Source organism: Punica granatum, chromosome 8 (genome assembly GCF_007655135.1).
Source record: "Punica granatum isolate Tunisia-2019 chromosome 8, ASM765513v2, whole genome shotgun sequence".
Classification (NCBI taxonomy): Eukaryota; Viridiplantae; Streptophyta; class Magnoliopsida; order Myrtales; family Lythraceae; genus Punica; species Punica granatum.
Genome location: NC_045134.1, coordinates 22,900,479 through 22,922,603, shown reverse-complemented (window position 1 = coordinate 22,922,603; position 22,125 = coordinate 22,900,479). Strand labels below are relative to the sequence as shown.

The 22,125-nt window shown below is 38.7% G+C and overlaps 2 protein-coding genes and 1 pseudogene across 4 annotated transcripts; all 3 read right to left on the bottom strand.

Annotated features, from left to right (window-relative positions):
* Nucleotides 1-6,025: 6,025 nt before the first annotated feature.
* On the bottom strand, nt 6,026-8,852 carry LOC116187446. Its single transcript, XM_031516147.1, has 4 exons — nt 8,711-8,852; nt 7,543-8,190; nt 6,485-6,639; nt 6,026-6,346 (listed from the first exon to the last, which is right to left on the bottom strand). The coding sequence occupies exons 2-3, from the start codon at nt 8,102-8,104 to the stop codon at nt 6,530-6,532; spliced, it is 672 nt and encodes a 223-aa protein (XP_031372007.1). The 5' UTR covers nt 8,105-8,190; nt 8,711-8,852; the 3' UTR covers nt 6,026-6,346; nt 6,485-6,529.
* A 1,287-nt stretch (nt 8,853-10,139) lies between these two features.
* LOC116187430 lies at nt 10,140-14,893 on the bottom strand. Of its 3 annotated transcripts, XM_031516121.1 has the most exons (6): nt 14,744-14,893; nt 13,349-13,661; nt 12,591-13,041; nt 11,944-12,233; nt 10,884-11,240; nt 10,140-10,605 (listed from the first exon to the last, which is right to left on the bottom strand). In XM_031516121.1, exons 2-5 carry the CDS (start codon nt 13,649-13,651, stop codon nt 10,908-10,910), a joined length of 1,377 nt encoding a protein of 458 aa, XP_031371981.1. In that variant the 5' UTR covers nt 13,652-13,661; nt 14,744-14,893; the 3' UTR covers nt 10,140-10,605; nt 10,884-10,907. The 3 variants fall into 3 exon arrangements, with proteins under 3 accessions (XP_031371981.1, XP_031371979.1, XP_031371982.1); XM_031516119.1 differs by lacking the exon at nt 10,140-10,605 and having other exon boundaries at nt 10,653-11,240; XM_031516122.1 differs by lacking the exon at nt 10,140-10,605 and having other exon boundaries at nt 10,653-11,240; nt 13,349-13,673; nt 14,744-14,883.
* Nucleotides 14,894-17,578: 2,685 nt separating this feature from the next.
* Nucleotides 17,579-21,268, bottom strand: LOC116187423 (annotated as a pseudogene).
* Nucleotides 21,269-22,125: the final 857 nt, after the last annotated feature.

Sequence of the window (22,125 nt, the reverse complement as noted above, 5' to 3'; positions counted from 1 at the left end):
GTTGAATGAGGTGATATGCCCCTTTCTTGAAGACCAGGCATTTGAGCAGAGGGTAGTATTTAAGAGAGCAATGTTCAGTGTCTGCTCTCTCCTGGACATGGGTTTGATAATAACGGGGATTCACAATTGGATTTACGTCTTCTGCCTCAACTATAAAAGTGACCGTGCGGACTTTGTTCGTGTTAATGAACGAGCAGAATAGGCAATTGGTTTCGAGACAGTATAGTAATGAATGGCATAATGGATTCGCAAGTTCTGGAAATCAATTCCCATTACTTGCGAGGGTAATGGGATCTCTCTGGTGGTGGTGGCGTTGCCAGAGTGAAAGAGAGGACGGTTCTTCAGTGAAGATCAAGAGCATGCAAAGAATAGGATAGATTATCTGAATTTGTTGATAATAACTGAGGGAGCAAAACCAAGAAGATCGGAAGAGAAGCAGAGTACAAAATGAACATATAGGCCCACAAGTTCACGAAAAACCTAGAGAGAGAGAGAGATGAGCCCTTGATTTCTTGCATGTGGGTATTTGCTTACCCCTCAATCTTGTTTACGCTCATTTTTCGCACCTAACGGTAATTATGGAGCTCGAGGGACAAGTGTCAAGAAAGATGGGCTCCATGGACAATATTAGGCTTAATTGAGTAGCCCATGACCGATTCAATTGAGCAAGCAAGGGCCTAAGCATGGGAGGGCAGCCCACAACCCAATTTGCAAAGAACCGAGTTAAGGACTCGCGGCACTACTCATTTTGGACAGCCGTGTATGGGTTGGCTGATTGGAGAAAGAGGTTGTGGTAACCTCTAACTGGGTTAATCTGTTCGGATTGGTCAAGAGCTTTGACTGTTAATTCTCACAAGGAAATGATCCCAATTCTTTTCAAGATGAAATTGAAACATGAACCTGGATATACATATGGGAATGGTGGTGTTTTAACAGTGCTGTTGGGATCATTTTCTTAACGACTCATGCCAAACATGGAAATAGCCGGACAAACGAGGGAAGGAGCTCTCACAAGGAAATTGACTCGATTCTTTAATAGATGGGCTATATGCGAAGCAAGAAGACACAGCTGGTGTCTTGATTTGGGTGGCCAAGGGATGTTTCCTTGGTTAGATATCACACTTTTGGGGATTGTTTGAAGATTGGCAAGAGTATTTGTCCATGTTAGGCAATTTCTTTATTCCTAGCTAGCAACATATATCTTTCCTAGTTTTAGCTTATAGATTTGGTAATTTATGGATTGGGGCTAGTTATCTTTATTCCATTAGAACAATGCTAAATGTTGTTGGGATTAGGTCTCCTAGATCTAGCCTATAAGAGTAGACAAGGCCATTCATTTTTGCTAGTTTTCTTTATTCCATCAGAATAAGGCTAAACGTTGCCCAGATTAGGTCCCCCAAGTCCAGCCTATAAGAGTCATCAAGACCATAACACAACAACACAATGCTTATCTGATTTGTCTTTACTTTCATCTATCATTTACTTTTTTCGTATCTTTACATTCTTGCAATCGGACTTTTCAATATCTGTCTTTCTTGCAACAGCACTTCAATAGTTACATATTGCATCTTCCCTGCCCTTTTCATCGTCACCTTCCCTTTCGAAGCCCTCGGTTCCATTCGTCTCCTCCCTAGCGGAACCTTTCGGTTCCATTCATCTTCTTCTTCCTACCGAAGCCTTCGGTTCTATTCTCCCTTCCACCATTCGAGCTTTCGAGCTACGAATGAATTCCACCGAGTTAACGGTTCCAGCGTGAGACTCTTTCTTTTCGGTTACCTTGTAATCAAGACCCGCCAAATACGGACCTTTCGAGGACCGTGGCCTTATCCGTCCCCAATTGGCTTTAGGGCCGTGACCATAACTTTCAGCTATCTCCAGCCGAGATTCACCTACACGGAGGGGTTCCCCGTAAGGGGTTGTTTAGTTTTCTTTTGGATAGAGTACATCTCTGATATTATTTAGAATTTCAAGAAATTACATGGATCCATACAAATTAACCGCATGGCTAAACTAATCGGTTAATATAATATAAAATATACAATAATTACTTCTCATCCTAAGTTAGGAAATGTGAACCGTGGATTATATAGAAGCTACTCAATTTAACTTTTGACTCTTCCATGAATTCCGCGCCTTCTAATTGCCCATGAGACGGAAAGAAGTTCCAAGTCCTTAATTAAAAAGTGCTTTCATCTAATGGCTTCAAGCCATTTTCAATTGGTGGTAGCAACCTTTATTCCTGAAAAAAAAAAACGTAAGAGTAGTTAATTTTTCATCTACTTATATCGAAGAGCACAATTGAGCATACAGTCTTCCAAACTTGGGTTGTTTAGACATGCCTTCCACAAAAAGGTCTTGACCTTGGGTGGGCAGTCAATATTCCATATAGATCTTTCAAACTTTCTTGTCTATTCTATATGATGAAGAAGGCTTTTGGCAGTTCTCTTTCTCCTTAATTTAAACCCCTAATGAACCCATAAACCGTCTTAACCGTAACTTCCCCTTTCTTGTCATGGGGCCGGATCAGTTCATCAGGTCTTCTTCGAGGCAAATTTGGTATTCTTTGGATGGCCTTCTCTTCCTCAGTTGTTACATAATGCTGCAGCACACCTAGCTTCCATTTCTGATTCCTACTATCCATCAGCATCTGTACTTTGCCTTTCATTTCTTCAGGTAATATCTATCATCTCCTGCAACCTGTTGCCGCTCAAACCTGGAACCCAAGCATCCTTCCATATGTCCATAACATCCCCAGCTCCTGTATGCAATAGACATCCTTTATTTAACACTTCCTTCCCTTAGTAGATACTGCTCCAATGCCATGGAGCTCTTCCTCCTTTCTTAGCCTTAAGGAAGTCTTCATTTGGCGGGGAAAAAAAAATAGAGCCCCCTTAAGAATCTTAACCCACAAAGCATCTATCTGGGTTTTCATATTATCTCCATGCAGCCTGGGTTAAGAGAGCAAGGTTGAAATCTGCCAAATCTTTAAGCCCATGCCACCTTGACCCTTCTGTTCTGTCATTTCTGACCACTTCTTCTAGTGAATTTTATGCTCCTCCTGCTTTTGGCCCTGCCAAAATCTAGCAATAACACCATTCACTTCCTGATGACACCATTTCCTTGGAAATCTGAAACAACTCATTGCATATGTTGGAGTTGCAGTGACCACGGCTTTAATTAGAACTCCTTTCCCAGCTTGAGTCAACACAAACTGCTTCCATCCTTGAATCTTCTTCAACACCTTATGCTTAATGAAACCTAATGCTTCACTCTTTGATTTCCCCCATTCTGTAAGCAATCCCATATACTTTCCTGGTTTTACATTAGGATTGATGCCAAACATGCTATAGATAGATGCCTTAGTCCCATTATATTACGAGCATTGGAACTAAAATATAGAGAAAACCCATATTCATCCCCCTGGCCTGAAGCATCACAATAGAAATAATCTTCTCGTCTACAAATAGCAATGGGACACAAACAGGACATAATCTTCTCATCTTGATACCCCTTAATGACCCCTGAGATACAGCAATTGAAATCATTGTTAAAAGAGCATCAGCTACTAATAAACAGGTAGGGAGATAAAAGGATCCCTTGTCTTATTCCTCTGGATGGACACAGATATTGTAGCTCACCGACTCTACACAGCACATAATCCAATTAATCCTAGTCTCACAAAATCCCATTTTAGTCATAATCTTCCTAATTAAATAAGCTCCATTCTATTCTATCATATGCCTTAATCATGTCTATTTTTCTTTTTTCCTCTCAAATAGTGAAACAATTCATGAACTCCCACTGAATTTGTCTTGTATAAGCCTGATCCCTTTTATAAAAGCACTTTTAAATATCTTTTTTTGTAATATTTCGAACCATTTTTTTTCTATTTAAAGAAGACTTCTATGCCGAGAGGCCTTTTTGTTCTTCTATGTAAGCCTTTCACATAGTTTCAAGAATGGATCATCAACTCGTGATGGATCGAGTCCTTGCCATTAATAATAATTCATCAAGTATTTAAAATTATTCGATTAAATAATATATTCGTAGTTTGTATTTATTAATAAGCTCTAAAAGACCGGGAACGTATAATTCTTTGATTATCTCTCTCACTCTAGCACACCCCTTCTTTCCACAAGCAAACCGATTAGCGATCTATAGTCACCTGAAAATCTGTTAGAGCTTATTCAGGTTTTGGCCGTCATGGTTTGCTCCTGGAGGGCAAGTCCATCCTTCTTGAAGAAGTAGGAGGTAATTCCAAGCGAAAAATTTATTATCCAATATAAAAAGGGACAACTATTGATTATTATTGGGCAAAAAGGAAAACAAATTCAAGCAATCGAAGAGCCTTATTATATATGTCAAAATAAGACTGGTTAGGCCAGTAAATTAAATCTGATGATGCTTTGGGATATCTGAAGATTGGTTAGGGCACGAAGGCCACGATGTTACAATATTTAATAATTCCTTTTATTCATCTACTAGCAATTTATTTTCCATTTTATGCTTAGTATACTTGTATTATTGAAATAACGCATACTCTCACTATTTTAAAAATTACAGATATATAATGTTGCAACATGGCCGAGTATGGAAAATGTTACTTATTATGTTCTAATTAAATAATAGAAATATAATGAAATGGAAAAATAAAACAACTTTTTTGATAAACATGGAAAAAGAAAAGGAAAATATATTATATGCAATTTAGTGCACAAACTCTAATAATGCAAAAATTTTCATGCGGAAAGTGAGTTGTCTTTTTTTAAGTACCTTTCATAAGTTCGATTTTTAGGAATATCATTATATCTTTAGTAAAAACAGAAAAATGCTAGCATCTAACCAACGTGTTGTATACATATCTAATTTTAAGAAAAATCTTAAAGCCCTTACATATTCCAGTATTAGTAAGAGTAATTAATAATATATAAAATAAAAATATACAAGTCATCATTATATTTATTTTGAAAATATATTTTTCAATGTATTAATTAAAACATATAAAATGCAAACGCCCATGCAACGCGTGGGTTACAAGACTAGTTTCTATTGAAAATATAAGGTTAAAGTGAACAAAGTTTGTAATGACAAGGACAATATAGAAAAGAAAGCAGCATTTAAATGAAAGTCAAATAACAACTAAAATTGAGAATTATAAGTGATTTTATTATTAATCATAGGCATAAATCATTAAGGTTCACCCATTCAAAAGTTACAATACATAAATATATTGTCCATAAAAAAGCAACCACTTTTAGTTGAATCAACGACCCACACATGAAACAGGTCGTTGATATCCTTTTTGCATAATAATAAAAAGTTCATTTACCGCAAAATGAAAAGTTAATTATAAAGACAGTAATTTCACTAGCACAAAATTCTTGATTCCTAAGCAACGACGTATGGGATCGTACTGCCCTTTTTTTTGAATCGTTGATATTCTGTAACAACTAAGGGAACATTGTTCGCTTATTTATCAAGGGAAAAGTATAATCGTAGTAACGTATGACAATAATATATTTATGAACACCGATTGTATAAATAACCCCAAAAAAAAAGGATCTGGATAATAAGAAAAGCAAAAAGTACGAAAGGTCTCTCCCAAATTGGATTTGCTCAATGAGAATCCCAATTCGAAATTTTGAAATCTCTACGAACTATAATACTAATGAACAAAAAATTGCAGTTAATATGATGACAATCTCTATAGACCACAATCTTAGAACCACGAGCTCTTGCTACAGCAGGACCGAGCTCCACTTGAGCAGACGGAGACCGATCTTAAGCTCTCCCGGAGATTAAAGGAGAGGGAGTTAAGCTGAATCAAGCATTAATCTGTTTTATGACTTCTAAGCTGGGCCAGATTTTGGAAAATAATCTGGACTGAAGTTTCGAGCTCAGGTTTCACAAGCCAAGTCGAGCTCGAGTCTGACACACCCTTATTCAGGCAGAATGAGCTTCAGTGTGTTCAATAACTTCAAGCCGAAACTGTATTTGTCCAACCAAACCAAATTTTCATGCTCAGTTTGACGGGTAAAGTCAAGCTCTGGTCAGTCATCCCTCTCAGCTCGAATTGGCTCGTTAATTTACTTGGGCGAACTAGTAAATGCAAATCATTTTTCTACTGTATCTTCGATATCAGCAAAAGAAGCTGTATCTTCTACAAAAATATATACAACAACACAGCCAAGCAATGCCTAAGAACCAGTTCGATTCAGAAAATAGAGGTAACATGAGATGCTGACCGCTAAAAAATGCTTGGTAAATTGTACAGAAACCACATCAATCAGCAACTCCAATTGCTGCTTCATGAGAACTCGAACTGGAAACACATCTATTCTTCAATCTGATGTAGCCCAACAGAAATGAAAAAGGAAACAACCATTATAAATTAACAAAATATATGAAAATCAGAAAGAGAACCTCAAAATATTGATTCTATTTACTCGGAGTGTTAGCTACATAGTTGCAGAGAAATGCATACCAAGGAGATTTTGGAGGAGTTGGAGTTGGAACTGAAGCTACTTCATTAGTTAGAAGAAAGGTTATCGAAATGATGAACCGAGATCATACTTTCGCTCATGGGAACATCAGATTCAGGAGAACCTTGCAGCCTTGGATCACTTCTCAAGTTGATTCCTGTTAGTGCATACATTACATATGATCAAATATATTCCTAAACATGCATGATGTACAAATGTATGGGTATGTGCAGCAAATATCATAACTCAAAGCATCTTAAAATATGTACTACAGTTCTCAAAAAAGAAAATATATATATATATATATATATATATATCTACATGTGTAGTAGAGCACAGCAGCATATATAACGATTTAACTGGGCCAAGAAGATTCTGATCTTGGAAAATGGTATACATGAATGTATTATCAAGAAACTTCACAGAAGTAGAAGAGAGAATGTATAACCAATTCTTTCCCCACTGAGATAAGAGGAACTGAGTCAAAATGATGAAATACGGCTCAAAAATCTTCTTGAATATAAGTTGACTGCCAGGAGAATTATATTTGATGTTTGTATTCAATAAAATGAACTACCATGCAGCCAGGTGACTGTATTTTCATGGCAAAAAGTATGATGACTGGGTCATTTTACAACTAACCAAAGCTACAAGGTAAACCCAGAGAAAGCTTCCTTCTTGGGCAGCACCAAACATATTTCTCTCTCTCTCTACCCGCATAAAGAGGAAAGCAATGCTCAAACTATGAGCACAATGATGATGAAGAAGAAGCAAAAGGGTTTCTAAGAGGACATTATTTATCCATGGAGAACAGAGTCAGATTAGATCAATTGCGGGCGTTGAAACACAACCATGTCTACACTCCAAAAAAAATCAAATAATTACCATGAAATTTTATCTCCTCAGGAGAAATCACTGAGCTCTAACTAAATGAACCCAATCACAATGGCAACCCGTAAAATGCTTTTACTCATAACCTTTTGGAGAATTCGCAGTTGCACAATAACAACTTAACCATAGGGCAGTTACAATTTACCAAAAACTAAAAGATGGATTATACCTTGAAAGACGATTACAAAGAAGAACAGAACTGTGATGAGCATTGCAGCTATGCTGCTGGTTGAAGATGACCTCGACGAAGCGGCTGCTTTAGCCTTCTTCAACGCTTTCATGCGTTCAATCCTCAATCGTTTCTTCATAGCAACCTCGGCAATATCCTTAACTAACTTCTGATCGGCAATATCAAGAAGGGGACCTTTCGGAGGCCTTGGTGGTTTCGGGGCCTTCCTAGAGTTGGTCAAGGGGTGTTTTTCCTGTACGTACATCTTTTCCAAGAAGGGGACATTTTCCTTATCATTCTCTTTCAAGTTTCTATCTACTAGTACCGACAGACTTCCTTCTACATCCTTGCCATGTCTAAAACTATCGCTACAAACGCATGCTCCAGATTCGCTCTTCGATGAACCATCGAACCTCAGAGCTCCACCCAAGGCCCTTTTGAGACATTTTCTCCTCTGTGAACTAGGCGGAGAAGCATTCTTTGGCCTCTCATCTTTGGAGGCCGTCCCGCCACTTTCAAGATCAACCTCAGGTTCGGTACTTTCTGCATTCACCGTATCCATGCTACAATCTAGGCGTCCTAAATTCAACTATATACAAGTTCTTTCTTCCTCATACGCCCAGAGGAATCAAACCCACAAATGCAGCCCTGTCATTGACGTGATAAAACATAAAAAATTAGCTTATATGACAAAGACATTTTTCTCTCTCCTATGAAAACAATAACTTGATTAGCTTTTTCGCCTCTTGTGTTTACTTTGCCTAATTCCAGCTTCTCGATTCGTTAGAACGCACAAAAACCATGATAAATCAATCAAACTCCAAGTGCAATAGCGAAATTCGGATGGTCAATGTGAGAAATCATTCATCATCAAACTGCAGAAACAAGTACGAGGTTCAAAACCACAATGCAGCTTATAAATCCGTTCCACCATCACAGGACGATAATGAGCTATATTTACGAAAAATCTGAGACCTCGGAGGGTCGTCCGACTAAAACACGAAGCCCCCGCGATGGGAGAAGCTTGTTCTACAGAACCGGGAAACTACGAGGCAAGAATCGAACCGCATTTCCAATAAAAATGCGAATTTCAGCTGTCACAACACGAGAAATCATCGGTCATTGTCCTTTGGAGTAGAATCAGAGGAGGAAGGAGCGATCAAAGTACCGTCGATCGATGCAGAGAACCCTAGTTTGGAAGGAGAGACGAGCAGACATTCTTCGTCCAGAGATTGTCTTCCGACAGCGCTGAGCATACCGAGTCGCGCCATTTGAATTGTTGATTGAAATTATTTATTATTAATTTATTTTATTTAGTTTAATTTGTTTGTTCTGTTTTATGAAATGTTTTTTTTTTCTTTCTTTTTGTTTGATGTCAGCAACAAACTTATCCAAATATGGGAGACAGTAGTTAATTAATACTTAATAATTGATTGATTAATTAATAATAATTAAAGAAAAAGGAATATTTAGGTGCAGAGACATCGTTTTGACATCCACTAGACCAAAACGACTCATCATGAGCACTTTTTTCTTTTTTCTTTTTTTTTTTCCCCAATGGTTCTATTTTATCACAAGATCCACGAAACTATCGACAAGACTGTAAAAATTTAAATAGACATACTAGCACGGTGATACTTGGCCCATAAGTCCTCACAGTACCAAAGATCTAATTCATTGTTTTTTCCGCGTCGAATTTGCTCTACATTCTCATTAGGGATTAAGTACATAATTCGCTAGATCTTGAATACTTATAGACTTATTAGTACGTGAGGAGTGAGCTCCTAATTCCATGTAATGCAGGATGAAAGATCCTTGGTTTTTTTTTTTTTTACGATATCATTGTGAGGATAATTTTATAAACGATTTCCTCCCGAATTTGCCCGAATATTAGCACTTCAATTATGTCCATGTCGCAATTTCAGAATCCTAAATCTATACATCCACAAAGAATTTCATCCATCGTCAATGCAACAAATCGGTTCTCTCCTCTTGATGAAAGCCGAAAAATTGCTTAGCCCATTGAGAGCGACGTCCATGCCCGTGCTTGGAGGTTCTTTAAAAATCGACATAAGAGGACCTCTCATCAACTATTCATGACCGTCATCGAGCCGTGTCTTGCTGTACTCAATAGCAAAGAACACTCAATCATCAACACCACGGAGGTGGGAACTAATGTCTTGATTTCCTCAATTCACACGTTTGACTGTTACCGTACTGAAATAACAACTGGATCAAATTTCCACAACCGTTCAATATTATTTGGAACACGGCGTGAAAAGTGTTCTCGAAAATCAACAAAATCACAAGTTGCAATTATATCAATACTTCGAGCACTCGACTCGCAACATGGCACTTACCAATAAGGTCGACATGATTACCGCATGGATGATAGTCGAAAGCAGACTTTTTACCGGATTGCCGGATGTGCACTAGCATGCAAACAGGGAAGGAAAAAGAGTCTAGATGTTCACATAATCCCGACTTAAGCCAAATTCAGCTGAACCGTATCAAGAATCACGACAAAACGAGAAATGTCGAGACTCCACAAACACATCCATCTATTCATATAGCGAACACAATCTCCCAGTCCCAAATGATGCAAGTGTACGTATCATATAATATTATTATTCGATAGCACTCCCATTTAAATTTGACTAAGCTTTCCTTTTTAATGTCAAGCCTGGCACAGGGGAACAGAAAAGGAACAGGAATGGAATGGAATGGAATATATTTCCATCATACTACCAAACATCACACCTTGGAAAGGCAGAGACCACATGCGGAAAAGAAGGTGAAGCAAGAACAGAGAGCCGAAGGGAACGACCAAGCGAGAAGAAATACAATTGCAGTACATCACAGAAGAAAATCTGAAATGACTTGAATCCGAACTTACTCTGCATATTACTCTCTTCTTCACACCAATTCTAAACAGGGTCGAGCAACAAACCATTTTGAATGTGATCAACATGGGAGAAACTCACCAATTTTCAGATAGTCCTTACCTAGAACAAGTCTCCCACTGTGCATAAGAACTACCCGACCAAAGATGCAGGCAATATCCTGAAATTTTGGAGTAGAATTTCAAAGCGACTTACAAGGGGAAAAAATTCAGAAAACATGAATAAAATTTTCTTCTGCCATTGCTTTCTGATGATATACAAATTTTTAATTTCACTGACTTCCTAAATTATGCAGCTCCAAACACACCCTATTCCTACTCACGTTCCAAAAGCAGCTTCTCATGGAGCGTGAATCCCACGATAAATCCCAAGACCACGATCTCAAAGCTCAGAGTGGAAGATTCACATTTACATTTCAATACGAGTAAGATAACTTACCAAATCTGACCTCAAGAGTACAAGTTAATACCGCCCGTAATTTTTCCCGTAACCATCACGTCTTTGACGTTGAAAATCGCCATAATTACCATGAGGCCTTGAATGGTAATTTTCCATTGGGTTCAAGGGGCCATTCCTCGGATCCATTTGGATAGCATACTGAGGGTTTGGCGGGCCATCATAATCGGAATAACCTTGCTGCTTATACCCACCAAAACCAGGGCCAGACATTTGCTGATGGGCCTGCACCTGACCCCTCTCGGCATCAATATGAAGGAATTCCTCAAACTGTCTTGCATGTGAACTCCTTACAGTGGAGAGTTGCTTCATATAATTCTCCCTTATTTCCCGGATAGCCTGGAATGAGATAGAAGCAAAGTCAAACAAAAGCTACTGTGGCATACAGCCTGAAGCAATAGCATCTCAGGAAAATGAATTTTTACTGGTCGCTGTTCGTGCAACTAAAGAGAGTTCAAATAGCAAAGACATGGAAATCCATAAAGAAAGACTAGTGCAGGACCTTCAGAACATACATCCATGACAACTCAGATACATCAACCCAAACAAAATTGTTATCTGATACATAAGTAAATGCCCCAGAGAAGAATAAGTGAAGTAGAAATAGTAGGAGAGAAACCATTAATAAGGAGCAACCAATATTATTCGCATAACGCAAACATCCTGCACAATTCAAAACGTAATGCTTGGGAAATAAGCCGACATCAGTTTCACTAGGGCAGATCAGCTAAGTGAGAAAACTAACTTGTTTAACTATAATTAGAAAGTAATATATATGGGGACCATAAAGGATGAAAAAGAAAAACTACAAGGTCCACAAAAAGAGATCTGCTGCATAAAGTTGTCCCATGAGAACCCAACTGGTCCTTAATAAATTGTCTACATTACTCAAAACCAGATATTTTCCCCCCTAGAAAAATACAGCTTAAGGCCTGAGAAGTCCACCATGTTTGAGAGTGTAGGACAGACGAACAGACTACATGTAACCGTATGTGACAATATTTACATATTATATAAAAATACTACATGATTCATTTCTTACCTCACGGTGTTTGTAATTCTCTTCATCTTCTTCTTTATCCCTGATTCTCTCGAGATCCATTGCCTCACGCTTATACTCCATCTCCAATTCTTCTAATGTCTGTGGGAACTGTGGCAATTCAGGATGACGCCCAGATTGAACACCAGGTGCTCTTCTCTCACCATCACTTCTATGAACACTCATGGTCTGACTATGACCATTGTAAGAATTATAGGAGTTGCCCCTGTATGGAGGATGTGCTGGAGATTTTGAACGGCTGGAATGACTTCTAGACCTATCATTACCGTAAGCTTCACCAAAGGAAGAGCATGTCAAGCACTTCATTCGAGATGATACTCTAGAAGGAAGCTTCAATTACAAAATCATTTTTCACAAAGTTCAACCATCTGAGTCAAAGAAGTCCTGATATTCTCTCAGTAAGAACTTGCATTGTCAGATCCATCCCAAAAGATGACTTCAGAATATACTGCTTGAACCTAAGAACTTACCTCCTGCTGCTACCAGTGATAAGCAACAAGCAATATCCTAAAGGATTGGCAGATAGGTGTCAACATCTATTCATCTAATTGTAGACCTAAAGCTATGCGCGTGAAAATACCAGCTTCTTATAGATGCCATATAGATATATGCTTCTATACTGGCCCTACCTTGTGGAGAAGAAACTTTATTAAATCTTTGCAAATCCTCACGAATACGGCCTTCAACAACTTTTTCCTGCTTATTAAACTTTGGTTGAAACTGCGATGCATTTGGAGGACCACGATTAAACCTCTGAGAGTCGGAGCGTCTAAACCTGTCACCAACAGGGCTACGGATGGGTGACCTAGATCTGGATGTACGACTACCAGATGGACCCCTCTGATCGCCTCCATCCTTGATCATTTTGTGCACCGCATCAACCCCTTTGTTCAAAATTAACCTATCCTTGCCACTAACAATCAAAAATTTCTCCTCAAGTCGGAGTTTACAGCCAATATCCTTCTCAATCTTCTGCACTACTTTCTCCGTGAAAAGTGCTCTCACATGACTATCCCTGGCAGGGACTCGCTCAAAGAAATCTTGAGACTTGCGGTTGGCTCCCAGAGTAGAAGGGCAACCCTACACATATGAAATATTGCAAAAAGGATTAGACACGTCCACCGGATCTTAAAAAGATATAACTCAGGCCATACCTCATCAGGACAAAAACAACTATCAGTCCCTTGTTCAACATTAAATAACTCTAACTGGTGTGCTAATCTCGCATGTTAGTAGAAGTAAAAGAATATTTCATCACAGACAAGACAAAATAACCAATAAGTAATAACCTGCAGGCATACATTGTACAGGCATTCAAGCACTTTCTTAGTTAGCATATTCTAAATATAAGAAGACAAATATTAATTTGGGGGAGAAACAACAAAACCTGAGTAAAGTGACCAGGATCGCCACATATTTTACAGATCATCTCTTCTTCTTTCTTCTTCTTCCAGTTCCTCTCAGTAGCTTTTGATTTAGCTTCCCAAACCTTTGCCTCTCGGCTAGTGAAGTCAGTAGGAACTGCATTTGGGTCTCGGGGTTCCTCTTCCTCATCGGAACCAGCATGGGACCTTTTCTTGGTTTTGGCATTATCCTCCGTATTAACAGTTGCAGATCCAGTTGGCCCTGTGTATTCTTTGTAAAGCTCTTTAAAATCATCATCAATATCTGAGTCTGATCTACTTCCCATTGTTAATTCCCTGCATTCCAGACTATGATCCCCCGTGAACATAGAGCAAGAGAAGCACAATAACTATAAACCAGATGCAATAACCAAATTAAGCTTTAGTAGAAAGTATCTTTAGCTTAAGGTGTCAGATATAAAAGAAGAAGAGGAAATAGGGAGGAGAAGGGGAATGTATGTCAGCTCTATTAGAGAGAATTAACAAACCGAAGGGACAAAATGGAGAAAACATTGACAAGACAGTATGGATTAAAGATAGTAATATGAAAGAGAAATAAACCACCACCCCCACTCCCCCACTCCCCGACCCCCCCAACATTCCTTCTCCACCCAATATTCTCCCAGGAGAATAAAGGCTACCCTTCATTTCCCTTCCCTGCCCTGCCCCATAAAATATCTCTGCCCCATTTTTCACTTAGCGTCCCAGTCCACAGACCAGAACCAATTTAACACATCCATCTCAAGCAGAACACAATACATTGTCCAAGCATAATCAAATCAATAAGGAAGAATATCAATAGAATTCATACTGGATAAGTGAACTTAACTTCATCATCAATACTGAATGCACGATATCATAAGGGATAAGATACCCCGAAAGCACTATCACCACTATATCAGCATAACCACTAAAAAATAACTTAAGAACCAGCTGAATAATGCCTCCATCCACACATGGATGCCCAAGTGCGCGCCCCCCACCCCCCAAAAAAAAAAAAAAACATTGACTGCATCCCTAGTTTACGTTGAAATCAAATTGAATAGGTAATAACCAAAAAGCCTATAATTCTAGCTCCCATAAACCCTTCCTGAATGACAGCTCCCAAATTCAATTCATCTGATGATGAGATTAAACCAATTGCCAGACAAAGTCGCATCATCTACACAATTTTTTCGATGAGTCCAATCTCCGAACTGTAGAAGCAACCGATGGAACAGCAGATTGGCAGCAGTTAGCCAATGCAAGGGCATTGAGGAAGAAATTAAAAACTCCATGGCTCGAGCAGAAGAAAAGAATTCAACAACAGCCGCTTCGGAGGAATTAGAGGAAGATTGAACCCCGGCAGGGATAGGATTAGATGAAGGTGAAGGCGTCACCTGAAATGGGCTCCGGGCGGCGAATGCGAGGGAGGAGGAAAGCGAACCCTAGGCCACCCGCTCGTTCAGCTTCTGCTCCGTTACTCGCAGTCTTCCGGGCATTTTCAATTTCCATCGGCTCCGTAAGTTCTTTTTCCCCGGTCCCTCATCTTATTGTTCAATACGCATAAGTCCCTCAACTTTACCCTCTACTTTTTCAATTAATGGTCATCAAAATCTCGATCTCATAGTCATAATTTTGCGATTTCATTTTTCTACTTCCTTTTCTCCGTGGGATCAAATGGTTTTTTCATATATTCATTATTTTCATTTTGAACTTAAAATATTATAATAATCTAAACTATATATAAAGCCCTTTTACATAATTGAATTCAAGTAACTCTAATTACAAATTAAATACTATTTTACAATATTGAATATCACAAAATAAATAATTTCACTTTTTTAACAAATGATTATCCTCTAAATAACATAAGTATTTTTATTGGGAATAAAATATGGCTGAATAATTAGACCAAATTATAATGTAATAAATAATTTAAAGTTCCATGTAGCTAAAAATCACAATAGTACACCAATTTAGGTAAAAGTTTGAGATTAATTTTCGCATGAAATTTGAATAAATAGATAAATATACAGAATAAATTCTTTTAAATTGAAGTTTTTTCAATAAATATTTTCATTGTAATAATTATTTATAAATATGTAATTTTAAAGAGATTATATAAATATATGGTGGAAATTATGTCAAAAATATTTTTTTACAAGATAGTCCCATGAGCCCATTACATTAAAATAAAAATCTTAAATATTTAATAAAAAGACACGAGTAGTCCTACTAGTTATCAGACCTGAGACATCTTGGTTACTAGATGAACGATGCTCTACTACGTTATATCATCTCTTGATATATGTTGAAAATCTTTGTCAATGTACAGCTAAAATAAGCCAAAAAAAACTTTAAATATCCATACAATTACTTTTATGTATTTTTTGAAATAAATATAGTTTAGAGCATAAGCGCTTATATATATATATATATTATATATCATGAACACTTGTATCTTATATATATTCACTATTGAAAAGTTTCAATATATTTTTTGTAAGGAAACATTCAGTTAAAAAACTCATTTTTCCATTCAAAATTTGATTTTTAAAAATAAAATATAAAAAGAGAACTAGGCAATTGATAGTGCTGACCTTGCCAATGACCGCAGTCGGGGGGTGTAGGGGTGCCCCGCCGACCACCAAACCCCCGATTGATGTTGGTGGTGAGGTCGGACCCTAGTCGGGACGCTACCGCTGACCTCAATTGGGGGTGGTGGCGAGGAGATTTTGAAACCAATTTCCCCTTATTTCCTTGGGGGAAATTGGGGGGTGTGGGGGTGCTCTAGGTCCGACTTTGCTGCCTACCTTCGCCAGGGGTGGCAAAAAAAAACCAAAGGTTTAGGTGAGAATGGCAAAAAATAAAAAGGTAAAGGCACGAAAGATTGAAGATTTTTTTTTTCAAAACGTTAATATTATTATTATGAATTATAGGTTATAAATTATAGATTATTGCTCATAGATTGCGAGTCCACCACCATATAGACTCTCGTAGAAATGCAATTTTCAATCTACAGAAAGTTAGAAACTCAAGTACACTGTCAAACATACATATATTATCATTTTTTAAGCAATTTATGTCAAATATAGAGTCCAGAACTAACAAGTATGAACATTAATTTACAAATCTCTCTGATTTCAACTGTTCTCTGCAATATGGATATTTCAAAAGTGAAAAGGTTTATTTGTATTTATGGGGCTCCTAGAATTTATGCATGTTGAGTCTTTGTTTCAACTCTATAAAGATTTTGTTCGTATAATTATCTGTGAACATAATTTCATAAAAGATAGCGACTCCATATTTTGACGTTGTGAACTCTATACAATTTTATACCCAGAAAATTCGATTTTGATAGTGTGTATAAGGAACGTCCATGCGACTTTATTTTTTTCCCCTCTGCAATCTTACGTTCACTCTAATGAGAATTGATCACCTAATAGTGAATAGAGGAAAATAAAACAAAACGAAAATGGGTGTCTCATGATTTACCCTCCATTTAGACAGATGGCTTTCCATTCAACAAATTTTGGTCGACGAAAGGGTTCAGAAACTAACGTTGATGTTTTCCAAAAAATCCTGCTAAAAGAAATCATCCACAGGAAAAAAAAAAGTCTTTTATTTTTTCTTTTATTTCCGATTTAAACAAAAGTTTAAATTCCTTGAATTTAGTCTATTATAAAAATAAATAAATAAAAAATAGTTGGAAGTATCAAATAATCATAGTCAAGTCAATGTCTGAATATGAATGAAAATTAATTTCAGTCTTTCAATATTCGAATCAATATCAATCTCAGTCTTGGCCTAATAAAAAAAGAAAAAGAAAGATGGGAAACACTTATTTTGGGAAAAATTGGAACTTTTCTTTTTCGATTGGAAAAATTGTGAGATATATTGCTCTCCTAATTTTGAAAAGTTGAATATTAAAAGTATTTTCCCTCCCAACAAGTATTTCTTGGGACTCAAATTTGCGTTCTTATCCGGAATTAGAATTGTTTACCACTCAACTAATACTTTGTTAGTGAAATTTAACCTTCGTAAGATCTTGTTATTATTTTTAACTAACTAACAATTGTTTTGACGTACTCATCAATTAAAAAAAAACACAATTGTTTTGATGTCCAAATAAACAAAAAGCAAAAAGGAAGAAAAAAAAATGAGTAACGCCATAAAAAGTATGCATTTTTGGATTCATTACAATTGATATTATATTATATTACACAGGACGACATATTTCTGGCAAAATAAATATTGTCACGGAAAAAAAAAGAACAGTTGGGATCAATCAAAACAGAATTTACGTGAAATTTTTCTGCTGAAATGTAGAAATTGAATGATTAAATGATTGACAAATGATCAGTACTCAGAAGACGAAGACCAAGTCCGAAATTCCACCAGACTCTTCAGTCCACTGGAGGTCCAAGATCAGCCTCCCATAGCTCGACCACTCGAACGGTGCTTAGCTCCAGTTCAAGAAGCATTTCTTCGGGGATCTGCTTGAATAGGCTAAGAAGCTGCCCCCTCATTTAACTCGAACCTTAGCTCGAGCCTCAGATCCACTGTCCCCATACTCGAGATCCAGGACTGTCCCTACGCTGTTATACATGTTTTTCAGCCCGATGAAGCCGAATTTGATGAGATTTCGTCCGAGCTTCTTGATAGGAACAAAGCTGAAGATCTCAAAAGAAGACGGGTCCAAGGTGACTTGGATTGGGTCGGATTTCGAGTCATCAGGATGAGTTTGTCAGCCCGGTTCGGGTAGACAGCGAATTCTTCAGATAGACCACTGGTTCGTGCAAGTTCTCGGGATTGGTCCCATTCAATGTCCGTGACATGGACCAAACTGGAGACAAGCTCATAGCACTCCGGGAAGCCTCCTATCTTTTGCTCCTTCGGGTCCCATCCAGCTCCTTGGCAATTGAAAGCTCCAATCACTCCTCCAAACTGCACCATGATTGAACGATTTAGTTCGGAGTTTCTCTTATCAGCGCTCGATTTCAACTAACAATACCACATGTTTTAATTTTTTTCAAGTTGAAACATCAAGCAGGCCAGCTATCTTAGATTGCTTGCCTTATTGAAGCTCCAGAGCTTTAGGACGGTCTTTTTGTCAAGTAGAGGATTCTTGAAAAGGCAATCCCGAGTCGGGAGGGCGAATTGCATGCACTGGGGAATGGTTCCATCTGGAAACATAAGCTTCCTGAGAAGATCAAAGTCATGACTCCCCACCGAGTCGTTGACATAAACCGGCCCGCCGCAGATTGCCCTCGAGCCTGCATGGAACTCGGCACACAGGTGATCTGACTGGAACATGTCCCAATCGGGCTGTATGATATGGCCCATCCACAGGCTGTTGTACGAGCAATGGATCATGTGGACGCCCTGCAGCCAGTACACTCCCATCGGTCCCGTTCGGGTCTTGGAACCAAAAATCATCACCTGCAGAATTTATAAAATTCACGTAATTTATCATATTATATTTTAAAAAAATATTTTTTTAAAAAAATAATGGTGGAGGCAATGACCGTTGGGTTTGAGTTTCTTTGACTCACCTACTCGTCCCATTGAAATCTGCCGGGCCAAGGAAGAAGAAGTCATTGCACTGTTGCATGCTTGATATGACTCCACTGCCTTTGAAATTCTTTATGAGTGAATCTGTTAGGGCCTTGTAGTAAGCCTTTGCAAGCTCAACCCTGCCTCCGTATTCTTCGGATACGTATTTGAGTGTCTGCATTGATGCCATATCACTGATTATAAGCCGATTTAATGACAACATATGATCGAGATACATGTACATGTATGTTCTTACCGACATTGATTTATAGTTTCAATTAATCTTTTGGAGATTCACTTAATGGGAAGGAGTGATGTTTTTCTCCTGCCAAACCCATCGGACCTGCCAAGTACCCGCATTACCCCGACAATGGACGCATTTTACATGAACCTGAATATGGTCTTAGCATAATTTGACACATGTTTGGGAAGTTTAAATTGGAAAACTGTTACAGTTAGGATTACAAGGTTAATGTGTCAAATTTTGCAGGATCGAACGAATCAATCGCAGGGTTCGAATGTTATAATGCAGTCCGTGTCAGTTGAAACCGGATATTTAACAGATTTGAAAGGTTTGTCGAGGAAAACTTAGGAAGGAAGGGTCAAGGGAACTTACATTGATGACATCGACTTTCACTCCCGTTATCCCGGCGCTAGCAAGGTAGGAATGGAAGGACTCGTAGAAGTCATCCGCTTGGGTGGGATGGACGAGCCCGATCCTGCCTTCGACAATTTTTACCACTGCCAGATGGTGCATGGTCCCATCGAGCCCCGGGGATACCTTGCAAGGAACAACCTTCGAGTCGAGATGGGTCGACCCAGGTCTCACCCTGCCCCAAGCACCGCAGAGTGCGTGCCACACGTAAATATCATCCGAGCCCTTGAACTTTGTCCTCAAACCCCTAGTGAAGGCCATTAGCCCTAAATCATCCTCGCAAGCCTCTCCTCGAACTTGTGCATCCTTCTCTTGATCACCTCCTATAATTTCGTTGAGCTCCCGCTTCAGCCTCTCGATCCTTGACTGCAGCTCGGACAAGTCGGTGCTCTTCTCCTGGATTACCCGACCTAGCTCTTTCTCAGCCTTCTCAATCTCGATGGCCTTCGAGATGATCATCCGGGGCTTGTTCGTGTCGAAGTGGGGAGAGTTCGGGTCCAGAAGGGACCCTCCCACGTATTTCTGAAACTTCTCAACCTCCCGAAGCCTACGAAGCTGGGCGGTCATCTGTTCCCCGCCAAGGACGAGGTTCTTCGCATCCTCATTGGGGTTCTGCCCATCGAGGTTGATGCTCTGCCACCCATCATCAATGATAAAAAACCAGGGCCGTAGCCTGGCATCGTAGAAGTCCTTCACACCATGCCATACACTGACCGGATCCACCGCCAGGTAGAACGCATCCCAAGTGCACCAACCAAACTTGCCGACAAGGTTCGGGACGGTCTTCTCTTCCAGGAGCCTGAAAGTGTTGAGATGAACCCTTAGGGTACTCAAGGCTTCCCTCATCAACTGGTAGGGGTTGTCACACACATGAACATAAGCTATGGCATCAAAGCATGATGCTCTCACCTGGGTGGACCCACTTTCTGCCCAGAACATAACATGGCCATTGTCCCCAGGGCTTAGGGCAGCCCTAAAGCTGCCCTCAATGATGGGCATTGAGGGCACAATAAGGGCATATGCCCTAACCTCAGGGACATCCATTAGGACCCACTGAGTCTCCTTTTGCAAGTCTGATCCTGACTTCCCCACCCACATTGTTGACCACCATGTCTTGAACCTAAATATGCTCAGGAAATCCTTTCCCTCGAGCCGACCTAGGGAGTTCACGAGGCGATTGGACGGCTTTTTGTGGACGAACCCAGGGAACCCGCCCCGGTGGGATGAGAACTCCATGCAATGGAGGATCAAGATTGGGGCGTCTGACTCAAAGTACCGGGAGACCACGGAGAATGGGAGAAAGTGACGTTGTCTGGGACTTTGGTGAGTATCGGGACACCCTCGACTGTTAGCTTGCCGTCCGATAAGTCGATGTAGGGCTCCGGTTCCACAGGTTGGTGTGGGAGTATGCTGAGGATTGGGTTGGTGGGTTCATTGGGATGAGCCATGAGCAGAGGAAAACAGAGCGCAGAGGAAACGATTGAAAATTATTTTCTGCAATTACAGTTTATTTTGGAAATTACAGAAAATTTGCTGAAAATAATTTCAAATGAAGAATACAAGAGGGGATGTCGGGGAGAGCGGGGACAAGAAGGAAGTAAATCAGGGGGATTATGCGCAAACTTCAGGGAGTTGCTATTGGCCACTCTTCAAACTGAGAAATGCTTGACATATATAGAGTGGACTTGAATGTGGTGTTATGTTTTATCAAAAGCATAACATAATTTTTGTAATAATAACAGTAGTTCAAAATTAATTTCAGTTGTAGGAGCTGGGAAGAGGAAGCTGGATGGATCTTCTTGAAGATTCCCCTTATCATCAATCTCTTTCTAATTTTGGGTGCTTACGTATTCTAAGAATACAACAAAGACTCAAAGAAAGTGCGAGATGAGAGATGTAATGCGGTCACATCATCAAAAAATTTCAGATTTCATTATCACTAGTAGTATTATCTATTTTTTTTGTTTCCGTTTTTTTTCATTTATTAGATTTATGAATCTCTTTTATAATAAAACAGTACAATGACATTATTTTAGTTTACAATATATATAAAAGTAAAAAAATTTAATTCCCTAGATTCATTTATGTCCATTTCTCTATCCGTGTCCTAGATTCACTATCTTTCTGGTGGAAAAAAAAAAAAAGAAACTGCCCCTAATACTTTTTCTCCTCATTTTCTTTTTGGGTTTCAGTTGTTGGGGCCTTGTAGCTTTTGAATTTGTTGTTTGGTTCTAGTTTTCTTTTTCAGTTTCCAATCTAAGAGACACCTTTTTGATATACATGTTTCTTTTTCTTGTTCTGGTTATAATTTCTAACCCATTTTTTGTTTTTTCCCTCAAGAAATTTGTTTGTATAATATTTCTTGTCAAAAAATTTTATGGTCCCAATCACCCTTAAATGAGCTAACTAGAAAGTTCTATCTTCCAACAATGACAAAACATTTTGCTCCTTTACTTCTCTTATTGCAGTGGAAACTATGACTAATTTCTTTCTTATACAAGTTTTATACTTAACTAGTTGTGAAGCTCGTACGTTGCATATGATAATTTCATCAATGTAAAAAGAAAT